A 25875-nucleotide genomic window follows, 5' to 3' on the forward strand; every position below is an offset into this window, starting at 1 on the left:
AGCAAATCGGTATGTTCTAAACCCATTTCCAGATGTTTTTCTATGCAGTTTGTTTGCAGTGCATCCAGATCTTAAAGGGGTGAGTCAGGGGCATGTTAAAGGCAGAATTTGGGCATTCCTAAGCCTGGACGTCTTTCAGCCATAATGGAACAAAATGAAAATGTCCAGGACCAAAACTAAGACGTTTTGAGCTAGACCTGTTTTAATTATGATCAAGCCAGTGGAGATGGGGCTGCATAAAAAGCAGTCTTATCCAGGGTTGCCAACTGGCCGGTTTTTCAAAGAAAATCAGGTGCATTTGGATTACTGTAACTGTCTCTACTACTCATCTCTTACATTTAGCTTGCGCACCAAGCTTCAGCTGCAGCTAAACTTATAATCCATTTCAAAAAGTTTGATAACGTTACCCCTGTATTGATTTCTCTTCACTGTCTCCCTGTACAGGCCCGTATTCTCTTTAAATTAGCCTCTGTAGTATTTAAGATGTTTGATGGGTCTACTCCGGAATATCTTCTTGGACTTTTTTCATTTCCCTCTAATCGCTGAACTTCCAGGGCTAGAGACCCATATCTTTTCATTTTTCCATCATTTTCTAGAGTCAGGTATAAGAAAATCTTAGAAGATTCCTTCTGCTATCAGGCTATAAATTATTGTCTTTCTTTACCTCCCAATCTATAAGCTTCCCCTTCTTATTATTCTTTCTGTAAAAACCTGAAAACTTGTTTATTTAAAATATTTCTTGTTTAATCGCTTGTTGGAATTGCTTTTATTTTGTTGTTATCCACGTTGAATCACTGTTTAGTGGGAGTTAGCGGGATACAAGAACCATATTGCATTACATATAAGCTAAGACAAAAAAGGATAGATACTGCTGGGGGGTTTTGAGGGGGTACTTGGGGGTACTGAGTACTGGCACCTTTTCCATTGACTGCTAAAGTTGACCCATGGTCCCCAAGTTTTAATGAAAGAGTTCAGGCCCTACACACCAATTCTGCCATGTCATAGATTCTGTGACTAGTTGCAGGGAGCCTGGCTATTGTAGGGTGGATCCCTCAATGATCACCCCACCCCTGAAAGGTGGCCTGGCATTTGAGTACCAGCACCTTTTTTGCTAGAAAAATTGCACTGTATATGTCTTTTCATGTTAATTTGTACAGCGCTGCGTAAGTCTAGTAGCGCTATAGAAATGTTTAATAGTAGTAGTAGTAGGGTGGTACAAAGCACATGTTGGTGTATTTCATCCCTGACAAATGCACAATTCTTATCCCTATACAGTGTCCTCATCCCCTCCTCCTCTATACTCCATTCTTCTTTGGTGCAGCCCTTTCACGCTTCCTCCTCCAAGCCCCCATCCCTATTCCAGGGCAGCCATCTTGTTCTCCTCTACTTTCAATTACACCTTGATACAGCCATGTCACTCTCCTCCTGTATGCATACTGCAGACCTTGCAGCCTTCTCATTCTTTTTGTCTTTCCCTTTTTTCTTTAGTTGTCTCCCCATTCTCTTTCCCCTTCTCCCTCAGCCCTCTATCGGTCGTCCTCACCCTTTGATGCGATTTTTTTCTTTCCTCTCTGTGACCATGCCACTCTCTCCTGAATCCCCGTTAAGGTGAAAGATGCATCCTCTCCTGCACTCCACCCCATCTTCCCAACTCCTATCAGGGATGAAGATGCTTCAGCTGCTTCCTGAGTGCCAGCTGGATCATTCTGTTTTGCCAGATTATCTTTCTTCAGTTAGGGTGCAGGGCCTAGTATAGGGGTGGACAACCACGATCCTCAAAGGCCACAACCCTGGTCAGTTTTTCAAGATTTCCATAATGGATATGCATGACATTGATCTGCATGTACCGCTTCCATTCTATTCAAATAGAGCTCTTGAATATTCATTGTGGAAATCTTGAAAACCCACTGGGTGTAGTCTTCAAGGACTGTGGGAAATATTTCTGTATCTTTCTGCCATATTCTCTTTGTTTCCGACTGCGTTACTTGGTACTTGAGGATCTCCTGTATGGGCCCATGAATATGGAATGAACCATCTGTGACCATCTGCTTATAGAAGTCTGTTATTCTGATTTTCGAAAAGCCCTAAAAACCTGACTGTTATATTCAAATTGCATTTTTTCTTTTATCTGATATCACTTGACTGTTGTATTTCATTTATTTGTTGTTATATGGTTTGCAATTTCACTTTGAGATTGTAGATCACAGGCGAAACATCAAATTTGACAATAATGGTTAAAGGTTAGTTTTAATCACATAAATGTTTTGAACATCAAACCTGCATGGTTTACCCGTATTCCTTTTTCTTTGCAGATACCAAGTGAGTTTCAGGCCAAGGTATACACTCTCATTCAAGACAGTGACTGAGCTGGAGTGGAAGTGCTGTCCTGGGTATAAAGGTGAAGATTGCAGAGAGGGTTCAGCAAACAGGACAAAAAGTATCCTGTTCCCGAATCTACCACTTGATGATCGCAGAAAGGACTTAGGTATCTTTTTTTTATACTGGCATTTTGAAACATGCTATACTATGTACATGATATGTGCTGAATTATGTGTACACCCCTCCTGGATACTGCATTGGCAAGGGGGAGAGACATTTCTTGGTTTAGGGGCCAGGGGTGTAGCCAGACAACAGATTTTGGGTGGGCGTAGGCAATAATTGGGTGGGCACCAAGTGTTCTCCCCCCCCCACCACCACCAAAACAGCTGGCGGAAAAATGCTTCTTTCCACCTTGGCAGTCTGCAGCACGCATACGCTGAAAACTGAGCACGCATAGGTGCCAGTATTGTGGAGAGTAACGTTTTTGTTACCATCAGGGGGAAGTCTTCAGCTGGCAGAGCTTGGGATCCCTACCAGCTACTGCTAAATGTCTGCTACTGTTGGGTGGGCCTGAGCCCTAAGTGGGTGGGCCCCGGCCCACTCAGGCCCACCTGTGGCTACGCCACTGTTAGGGGCCCTTTTACAAAGCATTGGTAAGCCCAACGTGGGCTTACCACTAAATAAGAACTACTGCTGGCCCAACACAGCTGCTGGTGGTAGTTCTGGCTCGAGGGCACGCCAGCAAAAAACATTTTTTCTAGCATGGTGCTAACCTGGCGGTAATTGGGCATCGCCACACACTGCCTGGTTACCGCTGAGTTACCAGCACCTCGATGGCAATAAATATTCCGCGCTGCATGGTCATGTGGTAAGAGTTATCTTGCTGCATGGCCATTTTTTTGGGGGGGGGGGGGGGCTTTTTACCCACTGTGGTAAAAAAAGGGACCTGGCGCAAGGGAAAAATGTCCCCCACTGCTAACCCACTGCTTCGTAAAAGGACCCCTTACTGAGGCTCAATCTAATCACCACATCCCATTAGTTTGTTTCAAATTAAGGGACAATTTTCTGCAACAGTTAGGTATTCTCTCCAAGAATCATACTTTTATATAATCAGAATTCTCTGGAAAATAAGCTACATGATGAACTCAGTCAACTATATCCAAAGGCACTAGGTCATTCTAGTAACATTTACAACCTTGCAGACTTCTTTTTTTTTTTAATGTTACAAGTTTGGCTGTATTAGATTTGTTTATATGTTTTTGTCTTTTGTAGTGCTAGAAGTACTGTGAATGTTGCCTGATTCCAGATGTTGATATGTGATACAGGATCCTTTTTTTTTTTTTTTATATAACGGACTCTTTCCCATTCTTTGTCTACAGAAAGAGTCTCAGTTGAATAAAGTCCATAATCCAATAATTGACTCTGTTCCCCTCAGTGCAGACTTCTGTTTGAGCTGCTGCCATGACTCTATTATTTTTGGCATCTTTATTTTACTTGTAAAATTGGTTGAATGTTTTGCACTTCCTTTTAGGGCTGTACCAATATTTGTATTCGATACACTTTGGCACTGGATAAGACCCTGAATACATTATTCATATTTGGCTGAATAGTGGGTTAAAATTGAATATGAAAACTCAAAGGAGATTTTAGACCATTGAGGACGTTCACATGGCTATTTCAGTCACTATTAATACTGATAGAAAGCCGAGCTTCTGAGGTCTTTTTCTCCTTTCAAAGAAAGTTTAGTATATGTAACTCTTTTTATCAGTGATGTTAGTGATATATTATGAAAATGCACTCGCTTTTTTATTACAACTGTGTCACAGAGAGGTATTGAATAATGAGGGAAGGGCTTCCTTTATGCAGAAGTTCTGTCCAGAGTCAGTCTGAACGTGGCAACATTGTCCAGCATAGCACACTGTTAGCCTGTTAGTTCATACAAAGTTAGTTATGTTCAGTGGAAAATAAATCTGTTGGCTCAGGCTGCTTGCTATGTGAATATTCCATCACTGTTTCCTTATTGCTACCAAGTATTACATATTAAGGGCATTTGCTGTAGGCTTTGTTTAATTCATTTATCCAGTCCTTACATGCTTGTGGTTTTGCTTTTTGAACCCAAAGGTGAATCCTAAGGGTGGTTGAACAAATTAGGTATAAACTGTGTTGTTTCTCACTACTTGTTTTGTACTGCTTTGGGTCCTGCTGATCTGTACATCTGCTGCCTAGAATTTTGGAAGATGGAAATGAGAAAATAAAAATTAAGCTTTGGATGTACTCTGTAGAAGTTGTTGTTTACTTTTGCAATGTGTGTATAGAAGTCTGTTCTGGTGTGTACATGTTTATACATATGGCTATGATTTCTGAACATGCGGCATAATGAAGTTTTTGCTTACTTGTTATACCATTTTCTGATAATGTTTGTGGTATTTTGCTGATCAGATATATTGAAATTTCAAGAAAGAAGACTTACAATAAAGGACAGACTTTCAAATGCCCAGTTGAGTATATATGCTAATCTCAACTTTGTTAAATGTTTCAGACATATCCCCTTCCATTTGCTCCCATGATATAACTGAATTCTATTATTCTGTCTCATTGCATTTTCAAATTTAAGCCACATTAAACCCGAGTTTGCTTGAGATAATGTGGGATATAAATGTAAAAAGAAAAAAAATCCTCTATCCTCCACATTTTAAGAAAATTGCCTACCGAGCTGAATGGTGATGGCACAAGGAAATCAAGTTTGGTCCAGTGAAGACTAACTCAAAATAACTTGTTCCTTAGCTGGGCTCTAGTATTACCATATTGAAAATGTGACCATACCATGCCTCTGTGGTTATGTTCCACTAATAAGTTGGCGTGGGATGATTTGAGGACAGAGCTGAGCGTGAAGTGCAGCGAGGCGAACGGAGGTGAAGGTGAGCAGGGGTCACTGGGAGTGGACACGGCACATACCAAAACTGACTGTCTAAAAGAAAAAAAAAAGACCGAGGGAGAAACACCGGGTGCAGAAAGTAAAGAGGAGTCATCCACGTATGCTGCCGATGCCCGGAGAACAATATCGAATCGAGGAAGGAGGGAACTGCCTTGCTTTACCTTGCTCTGTTTTGCTCTGCCCTCCTTTGCTTGTGTTAGGGCACCTGCGATTTTACTACCTCGATTTAAATGCTCCAGAAAGCATTACTGCTACTAGACTCCCTGTAATTTCATTTGCCTGCTACTACTAAAATGACCACGAATTGCTTGCGTTAGGACACCTGCAATTTTACTACCTCGATTTAAATGCTTTATAAAGCATTGCTGCTACTAGACTCCCTGTGATCTTATTTGTCTGCTACTACCAGAGTGACCACAAATTGCTTGCATCAGGGCGCCTGCGATTTTATTACCTCGATTTAAATGCTTTGCAAAACATTGCTGCTACTAGATTCCCTGTGATTTTATTTGCTCTGATTATTAACCAAGCATGATCAGCATGAAATGTTGCCAAGCTTAAATGCAACTGTAGGCTTTGCTTAGCTTTGAATGCAAACCAGCTGATTGTTTGTTATGACGCCTTAAACACTAATATGAATACCAGCAAAACACTCCTAACCATCTTCTGCCTCACCCTACTTTCACACGCAAACACTACCCACGACCCAGACAACAATAACCCCACAACTCACAAATTACAAAGCAACCCCACACACAGAATGCCCACCCTGAAGAACGTCCATAACAACCCACCCACAATTCACCAACTCCACGCACAACCTATGAACAACTTACCAGACCAAAGACACAATAACCAACCGAAAGAAAAAATCTCTGCATACGAACACCACCAACAAAAAGAGAAAAACAACAACAATAACAAATCCAACCACCGAAGAAACAGACAACTAATAAAAATAAACACATCGAACACTTCCACAGAACCACACCGCTTAATCCAACTAGGATACATCAATGCAAGATCAGCAGTAAGCAACTCAGTAGATATACTAGACTGGATCACCACAGATAATTTAGACCTTCTATTCATCACAGAAACCTGGTTCCACAGCCTTACAGACCCCGCCATATTAGAGACATGCCCACCAGAATACAAAATCACCCACTGGACAAGAAATGGAAAAAGGGGGGGGGGGGGGGGGGCGGAATAGCCATAATTTACAAACCCGAATTCACCATCACAACCACGGGTGAATCTACCTCTCCACAACTCAAAATTGCCTCGACAAGAATCACTCACCCAAACCTACCAGGACACCTCAACGCAATCCTATTCTACAGGCCACCACGAAAATGGCAAGACTCCCAAATGAAACTTATGGACTTTATCTCAAACACATGTGTCTCTGCCTCAAACATCCTCATAATAGGAGACATCAACCTACACCTTGAAGACGACACCTCTACAGGTACACGAGAATGCAAAGAATTCTTAAAACTCTGGGATCTGCACACACCTAACATGCAACCAACACACACAAAAGGACACACACTGGACATCATTACACATAAATTCGACCCAGACTCAAATATCCTACTTACTGACACAAGATGGACACCCACACTATGGTCTGACCACCATAAAGCATATGTCTCCCTCAACTGGCGAAAAACACACATAAACGTAATCAACAAACATGAAAGAGCAACATACACCACGAGAGGAAAAATAGACCCCACAACATTCTGGCAACAGATCTACCAGAACGAATGGTCAACAAATGCTGACACCATCCAATTACTCCAAGAATGGGACGATATCTGCACAACAACATTAGACAGAATCACCACAATACAAACCAGAGCATCACATAGGAAAAAATCAAATCCATGGTTCACCGAAGAGCTGAAAAAAATTAAAACACAAGTCAGGAAACTAGAACACGCATGGAACAAAATGAAAGATGAACAAACACTAAATGCCTGGAAACTACCTTGGAGGAAATACAAATATACCATAAAACAGACTAAAAGACTACACTACAAAACAATGATAGGACCCAACTACAAAGACACACACAAACTCTTCTACCTTGTGAATAAATTGCTAGACACCTCACCAGCTACAAACAACAGCAAAGACACACCAGATGTCGACAACCTTGCGAAATACTTTAAGGAGAAAATTATACAACTGCGACTTAAAATACCCGCCAGCACTATTGAATACGCCACACTTCTAGACTGTCTAGACCCAGAAGACGGAATATACCCAGCAGACAGAACCTGGACCGATTTCGAATTACTATCAGAAGACCTCATCTCTGAAACACTTAAAAGATTTGCTAAATCCCACTGCAAACTAGACATATGCCCAAACAACCTCATGAAATCAGCTCCTCAACAGTTTATAAGAAACCTAACGAACCACGTAAACTACATGCTACAAAATGGACTCTTCCCAAAGGAAAAAGGAAACATCTTACTTACTCCAATACCCAAAGATACAAAGAAAAGCACAAGCGAAATAACCAATTACAGACCAGTAGCATCCATACCACTAATAACCAAAATAACCGAAGGGATGGTAACAAAACAACTCACAAACTATTTAAACAAGTTCTCAATACTGCATGATGCCCAATCAGGATTCCGATCGAATCATAGCACAGAAACAGTATTAATTACCCTTATGACTAAATTCAAACAAATGATCGCAACCGGCAACAATATACTCCTCCTACAATTTGACATGTCAAGTGCCTTTGACATGGTTGACCACGGAATTCTTTTGCACATACTTGAATATTTCGGCATCGGAGGGAATGTCCTAAACTGGTTTAAGGGGTTCCTAACCCTGTGTTCAAAACAAGTCACATCAAATTCAACCACGTCCGCTTCATGGACACCTGAATGTGGAGTACCGCAAGGATCACCCCTCTCACCAACCATCTTCAACATAATGATGATCCCATTGGCAAAACTTCTATCAAATCATAAGCTTAACCCATATATATACGCTGACGATGTAACAATATACATCCCTTTCAAACAAGACATCAAAGAAATATCCAATGAAATCAACCAAAGTCTACACATCATGAACACCTGGGCAGATGCATTTCGATTAAAACTAAACGCTGAAAAAACTCAATGCCTAATACTCACCTCCCAATACAACACGAACAAATTTACTGCTTTAAACACACCGAAACTAAACCTTCCAATCTCAGAAACTTTAAAAATCCTTGTAGTCACTATTGATCGCCATCTAACACTCGAAACCCATGCAAACAATACAACCAAAAAGATGTTCCAATGCATGTGGAAACTGAAAAGAATAAGACCATTCTTCCCAAGATTCGTCTTTCGCAACCTAGTGCAATCCCTCGTACTTAGCCATCTGGATTACTGCAATTCACTATACGCAGGTTGTAAAGAGCAAATACTGAGGAAACTTCAAACAGCCCAGAACACAGCAGCCAGACTTATCTTCGGAAAACCAAAATACGAAAGTGCAAAACCCTTACGAGAAAAGCTACACTGGCTCCCACTTAAAGAACGCATCACCTTTAAAGTTTGCACATTAGTCCACAAAATTATTCACGGTGAAGCCCCAGCCTACATGTCTGACTTAATAGACCTATCTCCCAGAAACGCCAAAAGATCATCTCGAACTTTCCTTAACCTCCACTTCCCTAATTGCAAAGGCTTAATATACAAGGCGCTGCACACATCAACCTTTTCTTACATAAGCACGCAATTCTGGAATACACTACCACGCAACTTGAAATCGATCCACGAACTAACCAACTTCCGCAAACTATTGAAGACTTATCTCTTTGATAAAATTTACTGTAAGGATCAAAACACATGAAGTCCATATTCACTATTCAGATATACACCAATACATTCTCTTCTGAATTTTTTATCCCCCGTAATTTTATCACATTTATACCTTTACTCACAGAAAAATGTTATACCGAATGTTCTCTTGCTAATGTTCTATTACCCTATCAGTTTCCTGTTGTCTCTTTCCACTGTTCCATTGTTCTCTTCCTTTGTCCTATTCCCTAACGATACTTGACTCTGTCTTCACGTAACTGTCACAATGTAATCCATAATTGAGTTGTAACAAATTGTATTTCCATCATTTACAATGTATTGTGAGCCACACTGAGCCCGCAAATAGGTGGGAAAATGTGAGATACAAATGCAATGCAATGCAATAAATAAATAAATAATAAATGTTCCACTAATAAGTTGGCTGGAGTCATTGGGGCTCATTTTCAAAGCCGTAAGTCTTGTTCCATAGGGTACATATGTAACTTTGTTAGTCTAAGTGCTTTGAAGATACAGCTCACTGTTCTTCCACAAGTTGTTAACTTTTCTTGGGTATCCAAATCATTTATTTGTGGGTTTTATTTTGGAGTAGAAAGTGATCTTGTATTTTGCTTCCTACAGTAGATAATCTCTTTTTATTTTTATTTCTCCTGTGCTGTACTGTTTACAGAGAATGTGATATCTCAGTGTTTCCTTATCTAATTTTGGTCCTTTATTCTGTAACTAGCCGTTAAGCCCGTTAAAACGGGCGAAATTTGTAATTCTCACCTCCATGTCCAGCAAACCTCCTCTCTCCCCTGCCCTCCCCTCCCCCCGATCCATGTCCAGCAACCTTGCTCTCTCCCCTGCCCTCTCCCCCATGTCCAGCAGCCCTCCTGTATCCCCTGGCCTCCCCCCATCCACCAACCATCCTCTCTCCCCTGCTCTCCCCCCATATCCAGCAACCCTCCTCTTTCCCTTGGCCTCCCTGCCCTGTCCACCAACCCTGCTCTCTCCCATGCCCTCCCCCCATGTCCAGCAACCCTCCTCTCTCCCCTGCCCTCCTCTTCCCTCCATCGATCCATGTCCAGCAACGCTGCTCTCTCCCCTGCCCTCCACCCCATGTCCAGCAGCCCTCCTGTCTCCCCTGGCCTCACCCCGTCCACCGACCCTCCTCTCTCCCCTGCCCTCCCCCCATGTCCAGCAACCCTCCTCTCTCTCCTGCCCTCCCCTTCCCTCCATCGATCCATGTCCAGCAACACTGTTCTCTCCCCTGCCCTCACCCCATGTCCAGCAACCCTCCTCTCTGTCCTGCTCTTTCCCCATGTCCAGCAACCCTCCTCTCTGCCCCCTGCCCTCCCCCCATGTCCAGCTACCCTCCTCACCGCTCCCTCCCCCCCCCCCGTGCCGGGCTCCCTGCACTGACATGAGAGCGCCTCTCACCTCCGTGTGAAAGCGCTGCAGGCAGCAGCAGATCGCTCTGCTGCTGCCTGCAGTGCTTCCATACGGAGGTGAGAGGCGCTGTCATGTCAGTGCAGGGGGCCCGATATGGAGGGGGGAGGGAGCGGCGGTGACAGCAACGTCAGGGATGGGGGGAGGGGGGAGGTTGGTGTGCCGGCGATGTTCCTTTCCTTCGTCTCCAGGCTCTCCAGCAGCAGCAGCAGGCCGGCAGCGTCCATTTCCCTCTGTTCCGCCCTCTGACATCATCACATCTTGACGCGAGGGCGGGACAGAGAGGGAAGTCTCCACTGCGCATTTGCGGGTGAGTCGGTCACTTGTCTTTTATATGTTTGATTGTGTTCTGTGAGTGACCAAGTTGAGAGATTCTGTTGGCATTATGTAATTTGTGTGTGGATCCATAGGAGTCTGATTTGTCTGGCTTTTCCAATAGGAAGCATATTGTGGTTCTGTATATCCACTGCTTCCTTTTTACAAGTACAGTTACTGATATTTGTGTGTTCAGAATTGGTGCTCTGAGAAGCTTCTTTGCAGGATTTAGTGTTACTTTACAAAGTAATTTGGCAGACAAGTCTTTATTTGTCTGCTCCTTCATAAGGAGAGGGAGGTGGAAGGAACTCTGTCAGAAACTCCAGGGACTTGAATAGGTTCATGTCAGCTTCAGAAACAAGAGAAAGCAGTAGAACCAGAGGAAGGGACAAGAAGACTTATTTTATTAATATAGCTTAATAAGGTATCTTATATTTCTTATAAAGTAAATTTGAGTGATATGTGCCACTGCAGTAATTATTTTCCACGATACTGTGATGTGTGTTGAGAGGTTGACCAGTAAAGTTTAAGTTATGGGATAATGCAACTTTATTTAAAAATGTCAGTGTTTCCAAGGTTTCCATAAGTATGCATGTTGTTGATGTTGATGCAGGACAGACTGTTTACTTAGAAATCCGTTATCAAGTACCCTCTAAGGCATAATTTAGGAATATACCAAACACTAATCATCCCTGTATGCCTAGTGCCACCCCATGTTAACTCTTTCAAAAGTACAAAAACCAGGGGACACTCAATGAAATTACATAGAAATACTTTTAAAACAAATAGGATGAAATATATTTTCACTTGAAGAATAGCTGAACTCTGGAACTTGCTGCTGGAGGATATGGTAACAGCAGTTAGCATATCTGGGTTTGAATAAGATTTGGACAAGTTCCTGGAGGAAAAAATCTATAGTCTGTTATTCATATTGACATGGGGGAAACCACTGCTTGCCCTGGGATTGGTAGCATGGAATGTTGCTACTAATTGGGTTTCTGCCAGGTGCTTATGACCTGGATTGGCCACTGTTGGAAACAGGATACTGGGCTAGATGGACCATTGGTCTGACCCAGTATGGCTATTCTGAATTAGGTGTGGATCTCTCAGATTCTATAATACTGGGCACATCTTTAGTGAACACCCCTGACCTGCCCATACCCCTCTCATGGCCATGTCCCCTTTCAGTTGCACACTAGAAAATTTGTGTGCTCATAATAGAACATAACCAAACTATGATGGGTAAAGCTATTCCAATATAGCTGTATAATTGTCAAAGATACCTCGCTGATCAAGCTATGTAACATAGTAGATGATGGCAGAAAAAGACCTGCACGGTCCATCCAGTCTGCCCAACAAGATAACTCATATGTGCTACTTTTTGTGTATACCTTACCTTGATTTGTATCTGTCTTTTTCAGGGCACAGCCCGCATAAGTCTGCCCAGCACTAGCCCCGCCTCCCAACCACCAGCCCCTTGATTTGTGCAATTACATTTAATTTTTTATTAATCCACTTATTGTAACATACAAAAACATTTGTATCCTATCACTTGTATACCACTACTCAAACATATTCCACTTACACCGTTCACTCATAACTGTTCAACCTTACGCCAACATATGCACCAACCAATGTGGTAAACACATATTATAACATCATTTGGAGCTCAACATATCTTTGGAGACACTCCTGGTATAAACCACAGAGAGCTGGTACTATAATCAAAGCTGTCCATCCAGCATTAGTTTCGCATCAAACCGTTCATAAAGATGTGTCCTCTGTTTTTAATGCGGTGCCGCTTTCTTTGTATATCTCTCTCTGTATTCTTGTAAGCAGCAAAACCATCCCAACGTTGATACTGCGAACTTCATCCACTATGTCTCTCTTCAAGGACTGCACCGATACACCTCCTCCCTAGAGGATTCCTCTGAAGCTGCCAGTATCGTGTCTGCATAAATTCTAGTAGCATACACAAAAACGCACAGTTCTTCAGATGTATTTAGTATCCCAAATGGCTCATCTGTGACCCTACACGGTACCGTGTTTCGCTCAAAATGAGCGTCTTCAGGGGTCTGTGTAATTTAAAATACAGTTATGACTCCAGTCTCCTCTAACCACATTCATACACATCCTATATAATAAAACGCACCTCCAACATTCTGAAGCCGAGAAAGTGAAGCCTTGAAGCATTCCTGCAATGTTCCGGAACTACGGCTTCAGAACATTGGAGGTGCGTTTTATTAAATAGGATGTGCTCGGTGCTTTTCTGTAGCACATGGGGGGAATTTAATATATGCTGATTAAAGTGGAGGAGTGGCTGGAGGGGGGCAGGGGAGAGAGGAGACTCGCTGGGTGGCTGGAGGGGGAGCAGGGGAGAGAAGAGCATCGGTGGGTGGCTGGAGGGGGGCAGAGGAGACACACTCGCACCCAGCAGTCTCACTCTCTCTCTGTCACACACACACACTCACACATTCACTCTCTCTCTCTCTCACACAGTCAATCTCACACATACTCTCTCAAACATACACACTCTGAGGAAAACCTTGCTAGCGCCCATTTCATTTGTGTCAGAAACGGGCCTGTTTTACTAGTCTTATAATATTTTCAATATCTGAATCTACATATTTTGAACAATGAACATAGCAAGATGTGCACCTAAATCCAAATTGGTGCCAATTAATGCCAATAATTGTTAGAGCCCAATTATTGGCGCTAATAGGCTTGTTATTCAATTAATTTGCATGTGCAATTTTGAGTACCAATTATAGAATTTGGGGGAATATGTGCAGGCTATACAATTGGCTTTCACACATCTAATGATCATGATAATTTTATATGCATGCAACGCTTTTCCAGCTCTGTGCAAAATATTGAATTTAATGCTGACACACTAGAATGAATGCATGTATATAAGGCAGTTGGTGCACTCTCCCATGTTTGCACACTTTTTCCACATAATTTGTTTCCTGCTTTGGGTAGAAATATTTCTTCTTATTTTAAGAAACTGCGTATTCTTCTAAAGCACACAGCACCTGCCACTTTATAATAACCCATGGCTTATTATAACAGCTCATGCCCAATTCTATTGGCCAGGGCTACATATCTCACTGAGCCAATAGCTCTGTGTTTACTGCCCCAGCCCGCTCCTTTCCTCTCAGGCACTGTACAGGGTACAGGAGTAGAGGGGTAAAGCAGGAATAGACAGAAGAAGAGCTGCTCTGATTCCCTTTCCAGATCCTCCCCTCATGTCATTTTTCAGCAGTTGATACATGGCAAAAAAGAAGTTGCATGTACCCTCACTTGCCTTTTTACAACTACTATATTAGTTTTAATCTATTGTGCTTTCACCCATCTTCCAGTATATCATCCACAAAGTATTGTGTACCTCCATGATTCCTGCAAGGTAATCTTGTTGCTTCCCCTTCATCATCATAAAATTATTTGGCAAAGGAAATATTGTGCATTCTTTGTGAAAAGTGCAAACACTAGCAAAAGAGTTCACATTTCTCTGAAAGAGTGTGCACTCTTAACAACATCGCTCCATAATAAAAATAAAAATAGGGAACCCTCCCCAGAAGAAAACAGAACTTCCTGTAAATGACACGGGAATTGGTAGAAAATAAAAATGTTTAGGCTGCACACCCCTATCATAGAATAGGTAACCTCAAGGCACTTAGGGCCCCTTTTACTAAGACGTGTAAGGCTCTACGTGCGGATGTGCGCCAAAATGAACTTACCGCCTGACTACCGCGTGCCACTTGCGGTAATTTCATTTTTGGCGCGCATCTGGAAATTATTTTTTAAATTTTGGATGTGTGTAGCAGACATGCACCAAGTGGCATCTGACACGCGTAGGTTATTACTGTGCAGATTCCTTACCCTAGGTCTATGGCTGGCGGTATAAGGTCAGACACCCAAAATGGACGCGTGGCAATTTTGGTTTTTGCCGCACGTCCATTTTCGTCAAAAATTTTAAAAAGGCATTTTTGGTACTTGCGCTGAAAAATATTTCTGCGCGCGCCCAAAACCTGCGCCTACACTATCGCACTTTTTACCACATCTTAGTAAAAGGAGCCCTTAAAACAGGAACACTGTTCTAGAATTGCCTCATACTGATTTGAGGTAGCTCCATTCTATAGGATGTAGAGAATCGATTAAATACGATTTCATCATAACCTTATAACTTTTTCATCTTTGTCTGTAATCCCTTTCATTGTTTATCAGTTTTCTTGGGTTAGGGGTTTCCCAAGTGCTAGGTAAATCTCTTCCCACCTGACTGAACTCCTCATGGCTTCTTCTTCCTCATCATCGCTGTATTTTTGCTTTTTAAAGGATGACGTTTCTAAGTGCATGAAAAGTATATAATTATATAATATTTATTGACAAGAAGTTGCTTGATCTGTATTGGGGTTTTTTTTAAATAAGAATTTATAAATACAATTCCAAGAAAAAAAACCTTGATACAGAAAAAATCACAGCAATATCACCAAACACGTAAAATAGTATTAAAAAATATGAAAATTATTATTGAAATGTCGTGCAGTCCACAAAGATTAAGGGAGCAAGGGAGTTGGTAATGTATTAGAGCTCCGATCTTTTTCCTGATATTTAATAACAGGAGCCATCTATCTATCTGACTCTATACGTTGTAACTTAGAGGCATCATGCATCTGCATAGGATTGGTATTGGAATACATAGAAAGTTGCTAGTTTCCCATGTTTAAACACAGTGCTTATCAACATTTTCAGAAAATATCATTGCAGAATAATAATGTCAAGTTTAGCATTGCTATTTTCAAAAATAAAGTCATACAAAAGCAAACAGAGCCTCAGGGCTAGTGGGCTTATGTGCAGCTGGTCATCTGCTTTTACTTTCTCTCTGGTCACGATCATATCTACTGCACAATAATAATTTGTGACCCACTGAGCAAAAAGGTACCAAAAGTGGGCTATGTGACTTATTTATACCGCAAGATAGAGGGATATCAATGGCATAATCCTGCAAAATTTCAGCCTCAGGCAGTGGCGTAGCCACAGGTGGACCTGGGTGGGCCGTGGCCCACTCAATTAAGGCTCAGGCCCATCCAACAGTAGCACACGTTTAGCGGTAGCTGGTGGGGATCCCAAGCTCCGCCAGCTGAAGTCTTCTCCCTGATGGTAATGAAAACGCTATTCTCCACGATACTGGCACCTGCGCATGCTCAGTTTTCAGCACATGCCTGCTGCAGACTACTAAGGTGGAAAGAAGCGTTTTCCCTCCAGCTGAGATTTTTTTTGGTGGTGAGTGAAGGGGAGAACACTTGATGCCCACCCACTTCTTGCCTAGGCCCACCCAAAATCTGTTGTCTGGCTACGCCCCTGGCTCAGGTATGGATTAATTATGTCTTTAAAAATTGAGAAACATGTATCAATAAAAAAAAAAAAGTAATTAACCTAAGAAATCAGATATCCTACTTTAGGCACTTGTAGTTTTTAGGCAGTAGAGCATGAAAAAAAATCAAATTTGTGATACAAATTGCATAGTTGCATTCTGCTGACTCTATAGTACACAAAACTTTCAAAAATAAAAGTTGCCCCTCCTTATAGTCTTTATTAACTTGTAACACCACTTTTGGTACCTTATCGTTCAGCAGGTGACATTTCTTTTTTTAAAAATCTGCCTTTGGTCTGATGTATGTGCTTTATACAAGGTACACACAGTATTTGTAAACACTGGTGGAGATTAGCATGTCTCAGTTTAATTCTTGTTTTCTTTTAACAGTGCTACACCATACACAACAGGACTCCCCAGGAAAGAAAATTCAGTTTCTTGAGGAGGAATTGCATAAGCTTACAGAGACGGTGCTTAATCTGCAAACGTCTTTAGGAGGAACCGCTGAAAATCTAAAGCACATCGTACAGGAAGATGTCAGTAAACTTGTGAGCTCGTATCTGAACAACATTCAGTGGTCCAACAGCGCCCTTGCTGGTAAAACTGAAACAGTTCCTGTGCCTGCTCCTTCTGGTGGTACGGACAAGGAAGAAGGAATGGAAGAGATTAAGTTGCAGTTAGCTTTAGTCAAAGAAGCTTTGAGGACCAAAACTGAGCAACTAGACGAGCTGAATGGTAAAGTTAATGGCTATGAGGATCAGCTCAAAGAGCTTCAGGAAGAGTCAAGAGGACCGGCAGTGACCCTGCCTAGTGTAGACAGATACAAAGCATATATCGATCAAAAATTTGAGTCGCTAAAAAATGAGATGCTATACGGTATTGAGAAAAAAATAGCAGACTGGAAACACTCTTGTGAATATAAAATGTCTTATGTTCAACGACAGTGTGAAGATTATGAAACCAGCAGCTTAGGCATGATAGAGCTGCTTGGAGAAAAAGAAAAAAACCTGAAGAAGGAAATAAATGACCTTCGAGCTCAGATGCAAGCATCCACAAATCAGACTTGTAGCTGCAGCGATGGCAATGATATTAGTCCACAGATAAAGAATTTGGATCAAAAGATAGACAAAGCTGTAGAAGCGAGCAAACTTTTAAATGGCAGGATAGATAATGAAATGAAACGCCTTTCTGATTTAAAGCTTGAAGATCTCTTTGGTGAAAGGTTGAATGACCTAGATGCCAAGATTAATATTACCGAAAAGAATGCTGAAGAGCATTGCTATTACATTGAGGAGACTCTCAGAGAGCTTATTACTGGAGAAGTAAAAGGAATGAAGGATCTTCTGGATAGAAAGGTAGAGTCACTGGACGATAGGCTTGACATAGCATTATTAGATATTTATAATGTCACAACTCCTGATGGAACCTATTTTGGTCAAGGGTCAGGATCCACAAATGAAAAACTCACAGCTGAACTAAATGATCTAAAGTCCAAATTACAGCACATTCATGGCCTCTGCCAGCATACATGCCAGTCTCTTCCCAATGGTGAGGATGAGAGGGAAGGAAATGCAAACAGCTACAGTGACAAGTATGAATCATTACTTCTGAAAACTGAAAACAACTCTGCTCTCTTGAAATCTCTAAATAATACTGTACACAACAAATTTAAGTCCATTGATGAGAACACACTTGGCATTCACACTGTGCGAAGAGACTTGGCCTTGCTTCGGCTCATTTTAAACAACATCGATAAGAATGCAACATCACTACAGAATGAGCTTAGCAGCTGTAAAGAGCAGATTTTGGGTGTTAATACTACATGCAAAGAGACCCAACTTGGCATTTTCAGAACAGTTGAGGAGATACAAAAAACTATTTTGGACCATCCATCATCTCTTGTGTCTGCTAATTGCTGTAACCAGTTGGAGCAAAAGCTGGAATTGATAAAGAGCCAGGTTGCTACTGACTTAGCAACATGCAAAGACTATTCTCAGGATATTCAGAAGGAGGTCACAGTTGTGGACTCCAGAGTATCTCATGTTGAGAAGGTGTGTAATAAACTTGACTCAGTCTCTGGCAGTTTACACAGGATAAAAGAAGGACTTAATAAACATGTTACCAACCTATGGAACTGCATTAATCAGCTTAATGAAACTATGAGATTGCATTCCAGTGATATATCTGGGCTCAAGAATTCTGTTCAAGTATTCCATAGCCAAGCCACTAAAATTGCCACCGACATTCAAGATTGGATGAAAAATCAGCCAGTTAAACGTGAGTTTGCAGTATCACATCATACCTTATGCTATGAGTTTCTCTTTTTGGGCAGACTGAATTGATCATACAGGTCTTTATCTGCTGTCATCTACTATGTTACTATGGGGCTCATTTTCAAAAGAGATAGACGTCTAAAAAGTGACATAAGTCGGCATTTGGATGTTTATCTCACAGAAACGTCCAAATCAGTATTTACGAAACCTCTTTTTAGGATAGCAGCACGAGGCACAACCTCAACGTCTTTAGCCTTCCCTTCAAGTTTGTTCCCTCAGAGTCCTGCCCTCGCGGAAAGAGGAAATGACATCAGAAGGCGGGACTCAGAGGAAACGAAGTCGAAGGGAAGGTTACAGACGGGCAGGGCTTTCAAAGACGCGGCCGCTTCGACGGAGGTAAACGCGAACGAGGACAATCGCTGGGTGCCTGGAGGGGGGGCAGGGGAGAGAGGAGAATCACTGGGTGGCTAGAGGGGGAGCAGGGGACAGAGGACACTTGCTGGGTGGCTGGAGGGGGGACAGAGGAGAAAAGAGTATCAGTGGGTGGCTGGGGGGGCAAGGGAAAAAGGAGAATCACTGAATCTCTGGGTGGCTGGAGGGGTGCAGGGGAGAGAGGAGAATCACTGGGTGGCTGGAGGGGGAGCAGGGGACAGAGGACAGTTGCTGGGTGGCTGGAGGGGGGGCAGGGGAGAGAGGAGAATCGCTGGGTGGCTACAGGGGGGGCAGGGGACAGAGGAGAATCGCTGGGTGACTGGAGGGGAAGCAGGGGAGAGGGGAGAATCGCTGGGTGGCTGGAGGGGGGGGCAGGGGACAGAGGAGACACACTCGCACCTAGCGGTCTCACTCTCTCTCTGTCACACACACACACTCGCACATTCACTCTCTCTCTCTCACACACACACTCTCTCAAACATACACACTCCGAGAAAAACCTTGCTAGCGCCCGTTTCATTTGTGTCAGAAACGGGCCTGTTTTACTAGTTTAAAATGAGACACAGGTGCCTGTGGGTGCGACATGGTGTGAGATAATAAGGAACTTGTGCTTGAAGCAGCCAACAGGTGAAACATAAGCTTATGTTGGATGATGGCCCCCTCCAATGCAATGAAAGATGAGCATAATTATTGCTCTGTTTATATAAATTGCAACACTAGTTCAAGTGGAATTTAAGGAAGATAAAAAGGTTTTATTTAAATGTTCAGAATTTGAAAAATCAAGTTAAAAATTAAAAAATAATATTGGACTGATGACGATTTGGGTGCATTGAGCAATATAAAGAAATGATTTGCACAGTATATCTGAAGGTCCGATGATAATACAAAAAATATTATTTACGGGGATTACTATCCAGCTTATTTTCGAAAGAGAAAAACGCCTATAGTGCAACCTAAATCGGGAGATAGACGTTTGTCTCGCAAAGGCGCCCAAATCGGTATAATTGAAAGCCGATTTTGGGCGTTTCCAACTGCACTCCGTCGCGGAAACGAATAAAGTTGACAGGGGCGTGTTGGAGGCGTGGTGGAGGCGGAACTGGGGCGCGGTTATCAGCCAAGGAGAGATGGGCGTCTTTAGCTGATAATCGAAAAAAAAAGGCGTTTGTACCGCGATTTTGGGTCACTTTTTTTGGACCCTTTTTTTTCACGAACAAGTCCCAAAAAAGTGCTCCAACTGCCCAGATGACCACTGGAGGGAATCGGGGATGACTTCCCCAGACTCCCCCAGTGGTCACTAACCCCCTCCCACCAAAACAAACCCCACTTTACAAACTTTTTTTCCAGCCTCTATGCCAGCCTCAAATGCCGTACCCACCTCCATGACAACAGAATGTGTTCGATCCTGTCACAGCCTTTCCCTGGGTCAGATGTGGCTCTCGGGTGCAGTACAGGGTCACATCAGCATTGCATTGTGGTGGGTGTAGGGTATTGGGCTCCGTGATTTCATTAGCTTGTGTTACAGTCTCACGACGTTGGTAGTTGGTAGGCTCTTCTCCCATGGTGCTTTTCCCCTGCCTACTGGGTCAGAGTGTGCCCTGTTGTGTTTCCTGTTGTAGTCCATGCTGTAGTGGCCATTTTTGTACGCCAGTTTTAGTTCCCTTTCCTGTGTTAGCCACGTTAGACAACTTAGTTCTTCCCTTGAATGTGGCTGAAAGAGGGCATTGTACAGCATTCTGCCACCTACTGCTAATCTCAGTACCAGGGAGACTCGTTGCCAGTGGGGCACAACCTCTGATCTGCAGTTAACTGTGAGTAAAGGCGGTTATTCCAATAAAGGACGTTTTTGGAGAGATTAGTCTTCAGGTTTCAACTGGTGTGCCAATGTTATATAGCAGCAACCAGTCCTAGAGGCCTGCGTGTATGCAGGTCCCTGGAGCACTTTTAGTGGGTACCGCAGTGCACTTCAGCCAGGTGGCCCCAGGCCCATCCCCCCCCACCTGTAACACTTGTGCTGGTAAATGGGAGGCCTCCAAAACCCACTGTACCCACATGTAGGTGCCCCCTTCACCCCTAAGAGCTATGGTAGTGTTGTATATTTGTGGGTAGTGGGTTTTGGGGGAGGGGGGTTGGGTGTTCAGCACCCTTGGTAAGGGAGCTATGCATGTGAGAGCTTTTTCTGAAGTCCACCGCACTGACCTAGGGTGCCCAGTTGGTGTCCTAGCATATCAGGGGGGCCAGTGTACTACCAATCCTGGCCCCTCCCACGACCAAATGGCTCGGATTAGGACGTTTTTGGAGCTGGGCGTTTTTAGTTTCCATTATCGCTAAAAAAAACAAACGCCCAGCTGAAAAACGTCCATTTTTTTGAAAATTCGGTTCGGCCCGCCCCTTCATGGACCCGTTCTCGGAGATAAACGCCCATGGAGATAAGCGTTTCCGTTCGATTATGCCCCTCCACATGGTGAATATTTATAAAACACAAGCACAAATGCGGCATAAGTTCTGGCTAAAGTAAAACCATGGAAATCTCCACCACTGTACCTGTATGTGGGGGGTAATTTTATAAGTGATATTTTATGTATCTATAAAGGGCATTTCTATAACAGGCTGCCCACATCTATGTGCCCCTTGCATGTGTAAATTTGCAGACCGCATGTGTGTAAATAACTTAGTGGGTGTTTCTAGCATTTAGCGCATGCTAATCATTAGTACGCGCTAAAGACGCTATCATGCCTTTGTAAAAGACCCCCTTACAGAATACTGTAAATTACGCACATCCCTGATGCATTTATACAACTGCAGTTATGCCAGATCTATGGCTGGTGTATCTGTGGGCTGAAAAATGTAAGCCTTGTATTCTGTAATGGAACCTGGGCACCCAGGTGCTGTTATCCTCCGGCCATCTGATTAGAGGTGCACTGTCATAGAGTTGCCCCCCCCCCCCCCCATTATCATACGTGCAAAAAAGCCTTTATAATATTACCCCATAATGCCCAATGCATGCACTGAAGTTTCAATGGCAACAGGGCAAAGTTTCATAAAACTGAATGACTTTTGGGTGCATCACATCTGATACTAGGAACTAGATAATGAAACATTACTATTTTACATGTTCTTGATTTCTCAGATAAACTATTATTCATGATACAATTCTTCCTCCTCTTCCAAACCTAATGCAGAGAAAACACCCGAAGAGATGCCACAATTTGAGATTCCACTTCAGCCACCCCTAAGAAGCCCACAGCAGCCATCACAGCCCATAACACCTCAACAACCACTGCAACCAGGAGTTCTGCATATACCAATATTACCATTCCCACCTCAATCACCTAGAATCATTTTAGAGACTGGGCAAGCTGGTCCCCCTGGCCGAGATTTAAGATCAGGATCTGAAAGACCCAAAGGAGTGGATGGGCAGCAGGACGCGCTCAGGTCGGAGGGATTTGCTGGGGCACCAGGTGAGTGATGCATGGAATCTTTTGAAGTTGAATTCCCAAAGGTAATTTTTTGGTTATTTATGAAGTCAATATTCAGCCATGATTGTAACATGTAATTTGAAATGTTTAACTTAGGGCCTCTTTTACCAAACTGTGCTAGTGGCTCCCGGTGCAGTAATGCCAACAAAGCCCGTTCACTTTGAATGGGCTTTGTTGGCATTGCCACATGGGAACCGCTAGTGCGGCTTGATAAAAAAAAAAACCTTTAGATGGTTGCAAATCATGTGTAAAGACTGAAGCAAAAAAAAAAAAAAGAACCCCTTTGAGTTTTTTTGCTGTTTTCTCAGCAACCACTTGGAATGTTATAGCTTTATTTGTTGTTACTATCTACGCTTATATGCCAAATGGAATGAGATTATATTTAAACACGGCAAAGTTACAGACTTTTTAGCTTGACTACCCAGTAATTTTCACGTATTCAAAAATGTTGGCATTGTAAAATTACCATTATTTGAAAAAGAAAATGGAGTACCAGCTTACTATTAATGATGTCACAGTGATGTAGACTTTGGAAAGAATAATTGCATTTGATAATATGATAATTTCCAGATAATGTCTTTAAAAGCTAGGGCAGTGTTTCGATTACTATTTTTAACCGTGATTAATCATGTGATTTAAAGGTGGGGCACAGTCAGCAGTCCATTGGGGGGGGGGACACAGGAGGGGAAGGGGTACAGGGATGGACTGAGGGGGGGGGACATGCATTTCCTGCCCCCCCCCCCACACACATTAGATATCATACCTTTGCTGGTGGGGATCCCAAAGCCCAGCCAGTCGAAGAAATCCACTGTCAAAGTGGCCCCCTTCCTTCTTGTGCAGGACCAATAGCAGGCAGAGCACTCTGTCTCATTTGCTGCTGTGAGAGGGGGTGGAGGTGGCGGCAGGGAGGAGCAGCGCAGGGGGGGGGGGGGGGGGGGTTCCACAAGATTGTTAGCCCCAGGCCCAGCTTTCTCTCTCTGCGGCCCTGTTCTCAACCCAGTCCTTTGGACACATCCAGCCAGTTAGGTTTTCAGGAGATCCCCAATGAATATGCTTGAAATAGATCTGTATGCACTGCCTCTATTGTATGCAAATCTCTCTCACGGTGATTTGTTGTGGTGATTGTGAAAACACAACTAGCTGGTTGTGTCCCAAGGACTGGGTTGAGAATCTTTGCTGTAAATGCATGGTAAATAAAAAAGTCTGTGAAGTATATCTTATAAGCCTTCCCAGCTGACTACCTTACTGAGTAACAAGGTGGTAGCTTAGCACTCAGTAATGTAAACTGTATGTTCACAGTTTAGGAATGTGTGAGCATTAGGATGACATCTCACCATCAGCTTACAGTGATGTTGTGTTTTTCTTTTCCTATTTAATTATTTTCCTGGGATCCTCTATACCAGTGTTTCCCAAGCCTGGTCCTGGATTACCCCCTTGCCAGTCAGGTTTTCAGGATATCCACAATGAATATGCATGAAAGAGATTTGCATATAATGGAGGCAGTGTATGCAAATCAAGTTCATGAATATTCATTGTGGATATCCTGAAAACCTGACTGGCAAGGGAGTATTCCGGGACAGTGGCGTAGCGAGGGCGGCTGACACCCGGGGTAGTTCGCCACTGCGCACCCCCCTGGGTGCAGCATGGTGCAACCCCCTCAGCATGCACCCCCCCTGGAGCGCATTCTTACTAAAGGAGGCGGGCAGGAGAGCCGCTCCGCCCCGAGTGCACGTCGCTGGGAGCTGCGTTGGCTCTGCTGGTTCCCTGCTCTCTCTGCCCCGGAACAGGAAGTAACAGCAGTGAACTAGCGGAGCCGACACCCCCCCCAGAGACGTGCACCCAGGGCGGACTGCCCCACCGCCCCCCCTTCCTACGCCACTGTTCCGGGACCATATTTGGGAAACACTGCTCTATACTGTGGTCTCAATTTCTTAATAGTATTAGGGCCCTGTTGACTAAGCCGTGCTAGAGGCACGTCAGTGCTTTTAGCGTGCACTAACCATTAGCACTTGCTAACTGTGTAGACGCCCACAATATTCCTATGGGTGCCTACACAGTGCGCGCTAATTTTGTACATGCGCTAAAAATGCTAGCGCACCTTAGAAAACGAGGCCCTTAGTTCCTTACTTTTTATTTTTTCTCTCTGAGATGTATCATTGGAAAATGTATATATATATAACAAAAAAAGAGAATGATTTGTCAGACTGAATGAACTGATTTGTCTTTTTCTGCCATCATCTACTGTTTTATAGGATCAAAGTTCAGTTTAATTGGGTGCTGACTAGAAAACATTTGTTTTGAATCTGTTATCAGTTACAGTTAAGGACTGTTCCTCCTTTCTGTTGCTTTAAAATTGCAACCAGCTGGGCAAAAAAGTACCAAAAGTGGGATGTGTGTAACCTATGTATACCACAAGATAGAAGGATATCTACTGCATAATCCTGCCAAATTACAGCCTCAGGTCTTTAAAATATGAGACACATTTATCAACAAAGTAACTAACCTCAGAAATATCCAACTTTAGGTACCTTTTAGGCACTTGCTCTTTTTAGGCCGTAGAACATGAAAAACATCAAATTTGCAGAAAAAAAGAAAAAAAATTGCATCTGAACCTATAGTACACAAGACTTTCAAAAATGAAAATTGCCCAAATGTATCCTTCCAAACTTTTATAGCCTTTATCTCTGTTATTTGTAACCTCGCTTTTGGTACTTTTTGCTCAGCGGGTCACAATTAGTTTTCATATATATAGACGCAACCCTCCCCCTTTCTTCCTACTCTTTCCTTCCTGAATGGATTACAGCCCAGTATAAATATACCCTAGTCACGGTTCTACAAGACTGTCACTCTATGCAAGTCAGTCATATGTGCTCCTTTTGTTTTTGTAGGATATCCAGAGGCATCTCTTTTTGCAGAATCACCAGGTAATCATTATGTCAGTGATCCATGTCTTCTATTTCCACTAATACTTTACAACTGTAGTTAGATCAGTATTGTCCTTTTTTACAACCTATGCTGCTAACTAAGGTAATATTACTACTACTACTTATCATTTCTATAGCGCTACTAAACGTATGCAGCGCTGTACACTTGAACATGAAGAGACAGTCCCTGCTCGACAGAGCTTACAATCTAATTAGGACAGACAGAACAAACAAGAGATAAAGGAATATTAAAGTGAGGATGATAAAATAAGGGTTCTGAACAAGTGAATAAGGGTTAGGAGTTAAAAGCAGCATCAAAAAGGTGGGCTTTTAACCCAGATTTGAAGACGGCCAGAGATGGAGCTTGACGTACCGGCTTAGGAAGTCTATTCCAGGCATATGGTGCTGCAAGATAAAAGGAACGGAGTCTGGAGTTATTTATTTATTTATTGCATTTGTATCCCACATATTCCCACCTTTTTGCGGGCTCAGTGTGGCTTACAATATGATATGAATAATGGAAATACAATATTACTACTACTATTTAGCAT

The 25875-nt window shown here is 42.8% G+C and overlaps 1 protein-coding gene across 2 annotated transcripts in view; it reads left to right on the forward strand.

Moving 5' to 3' along the window:
* EMILIN2 (elastin microfibril interfacer 2) overlaps window positions 1-25875 on the forward strand; it is a 133157-nt gene that overhangs the window by 87072 nt on the left and 20210 nt on the right. The window contains exons 3-6 of one of the 2 annotated variants that reach the window (XM_030213037.1): window positions 2313-2485; window positions 16610-18496; window positions 22101-22382; window positions 25289-25324. In XM_030213037.1, coding sequence (XP_030068897.1) covers window positions 2313-2485; window positions 16610-18496; window positions 22101-22382; window positions 25289-25324 — 2378 coding nt within the window. The remainder of the gene's footprint in view (window positions 1-2312; window positions 2486-16609; window positions 18497-22100; window positions 22383-25288; window positions 25325-25875) is intronic. The other variant, XM_030213045.1, reaches the window with a different exon arrangement.

This window comes from Microcaecilia unicolor, chromosome 1, assembly GCF_901765095.1.
Source record: "Microcaecilia unicolor chromosome 1, aMicUni1.1, whole genome shotgun sequence".
NCBI lineage: Eukaryota > Metazoa > Chordata > Amphibia > Gymnophiona > Siphonopidae > Microcaecilia > Microcaecilia unicolor.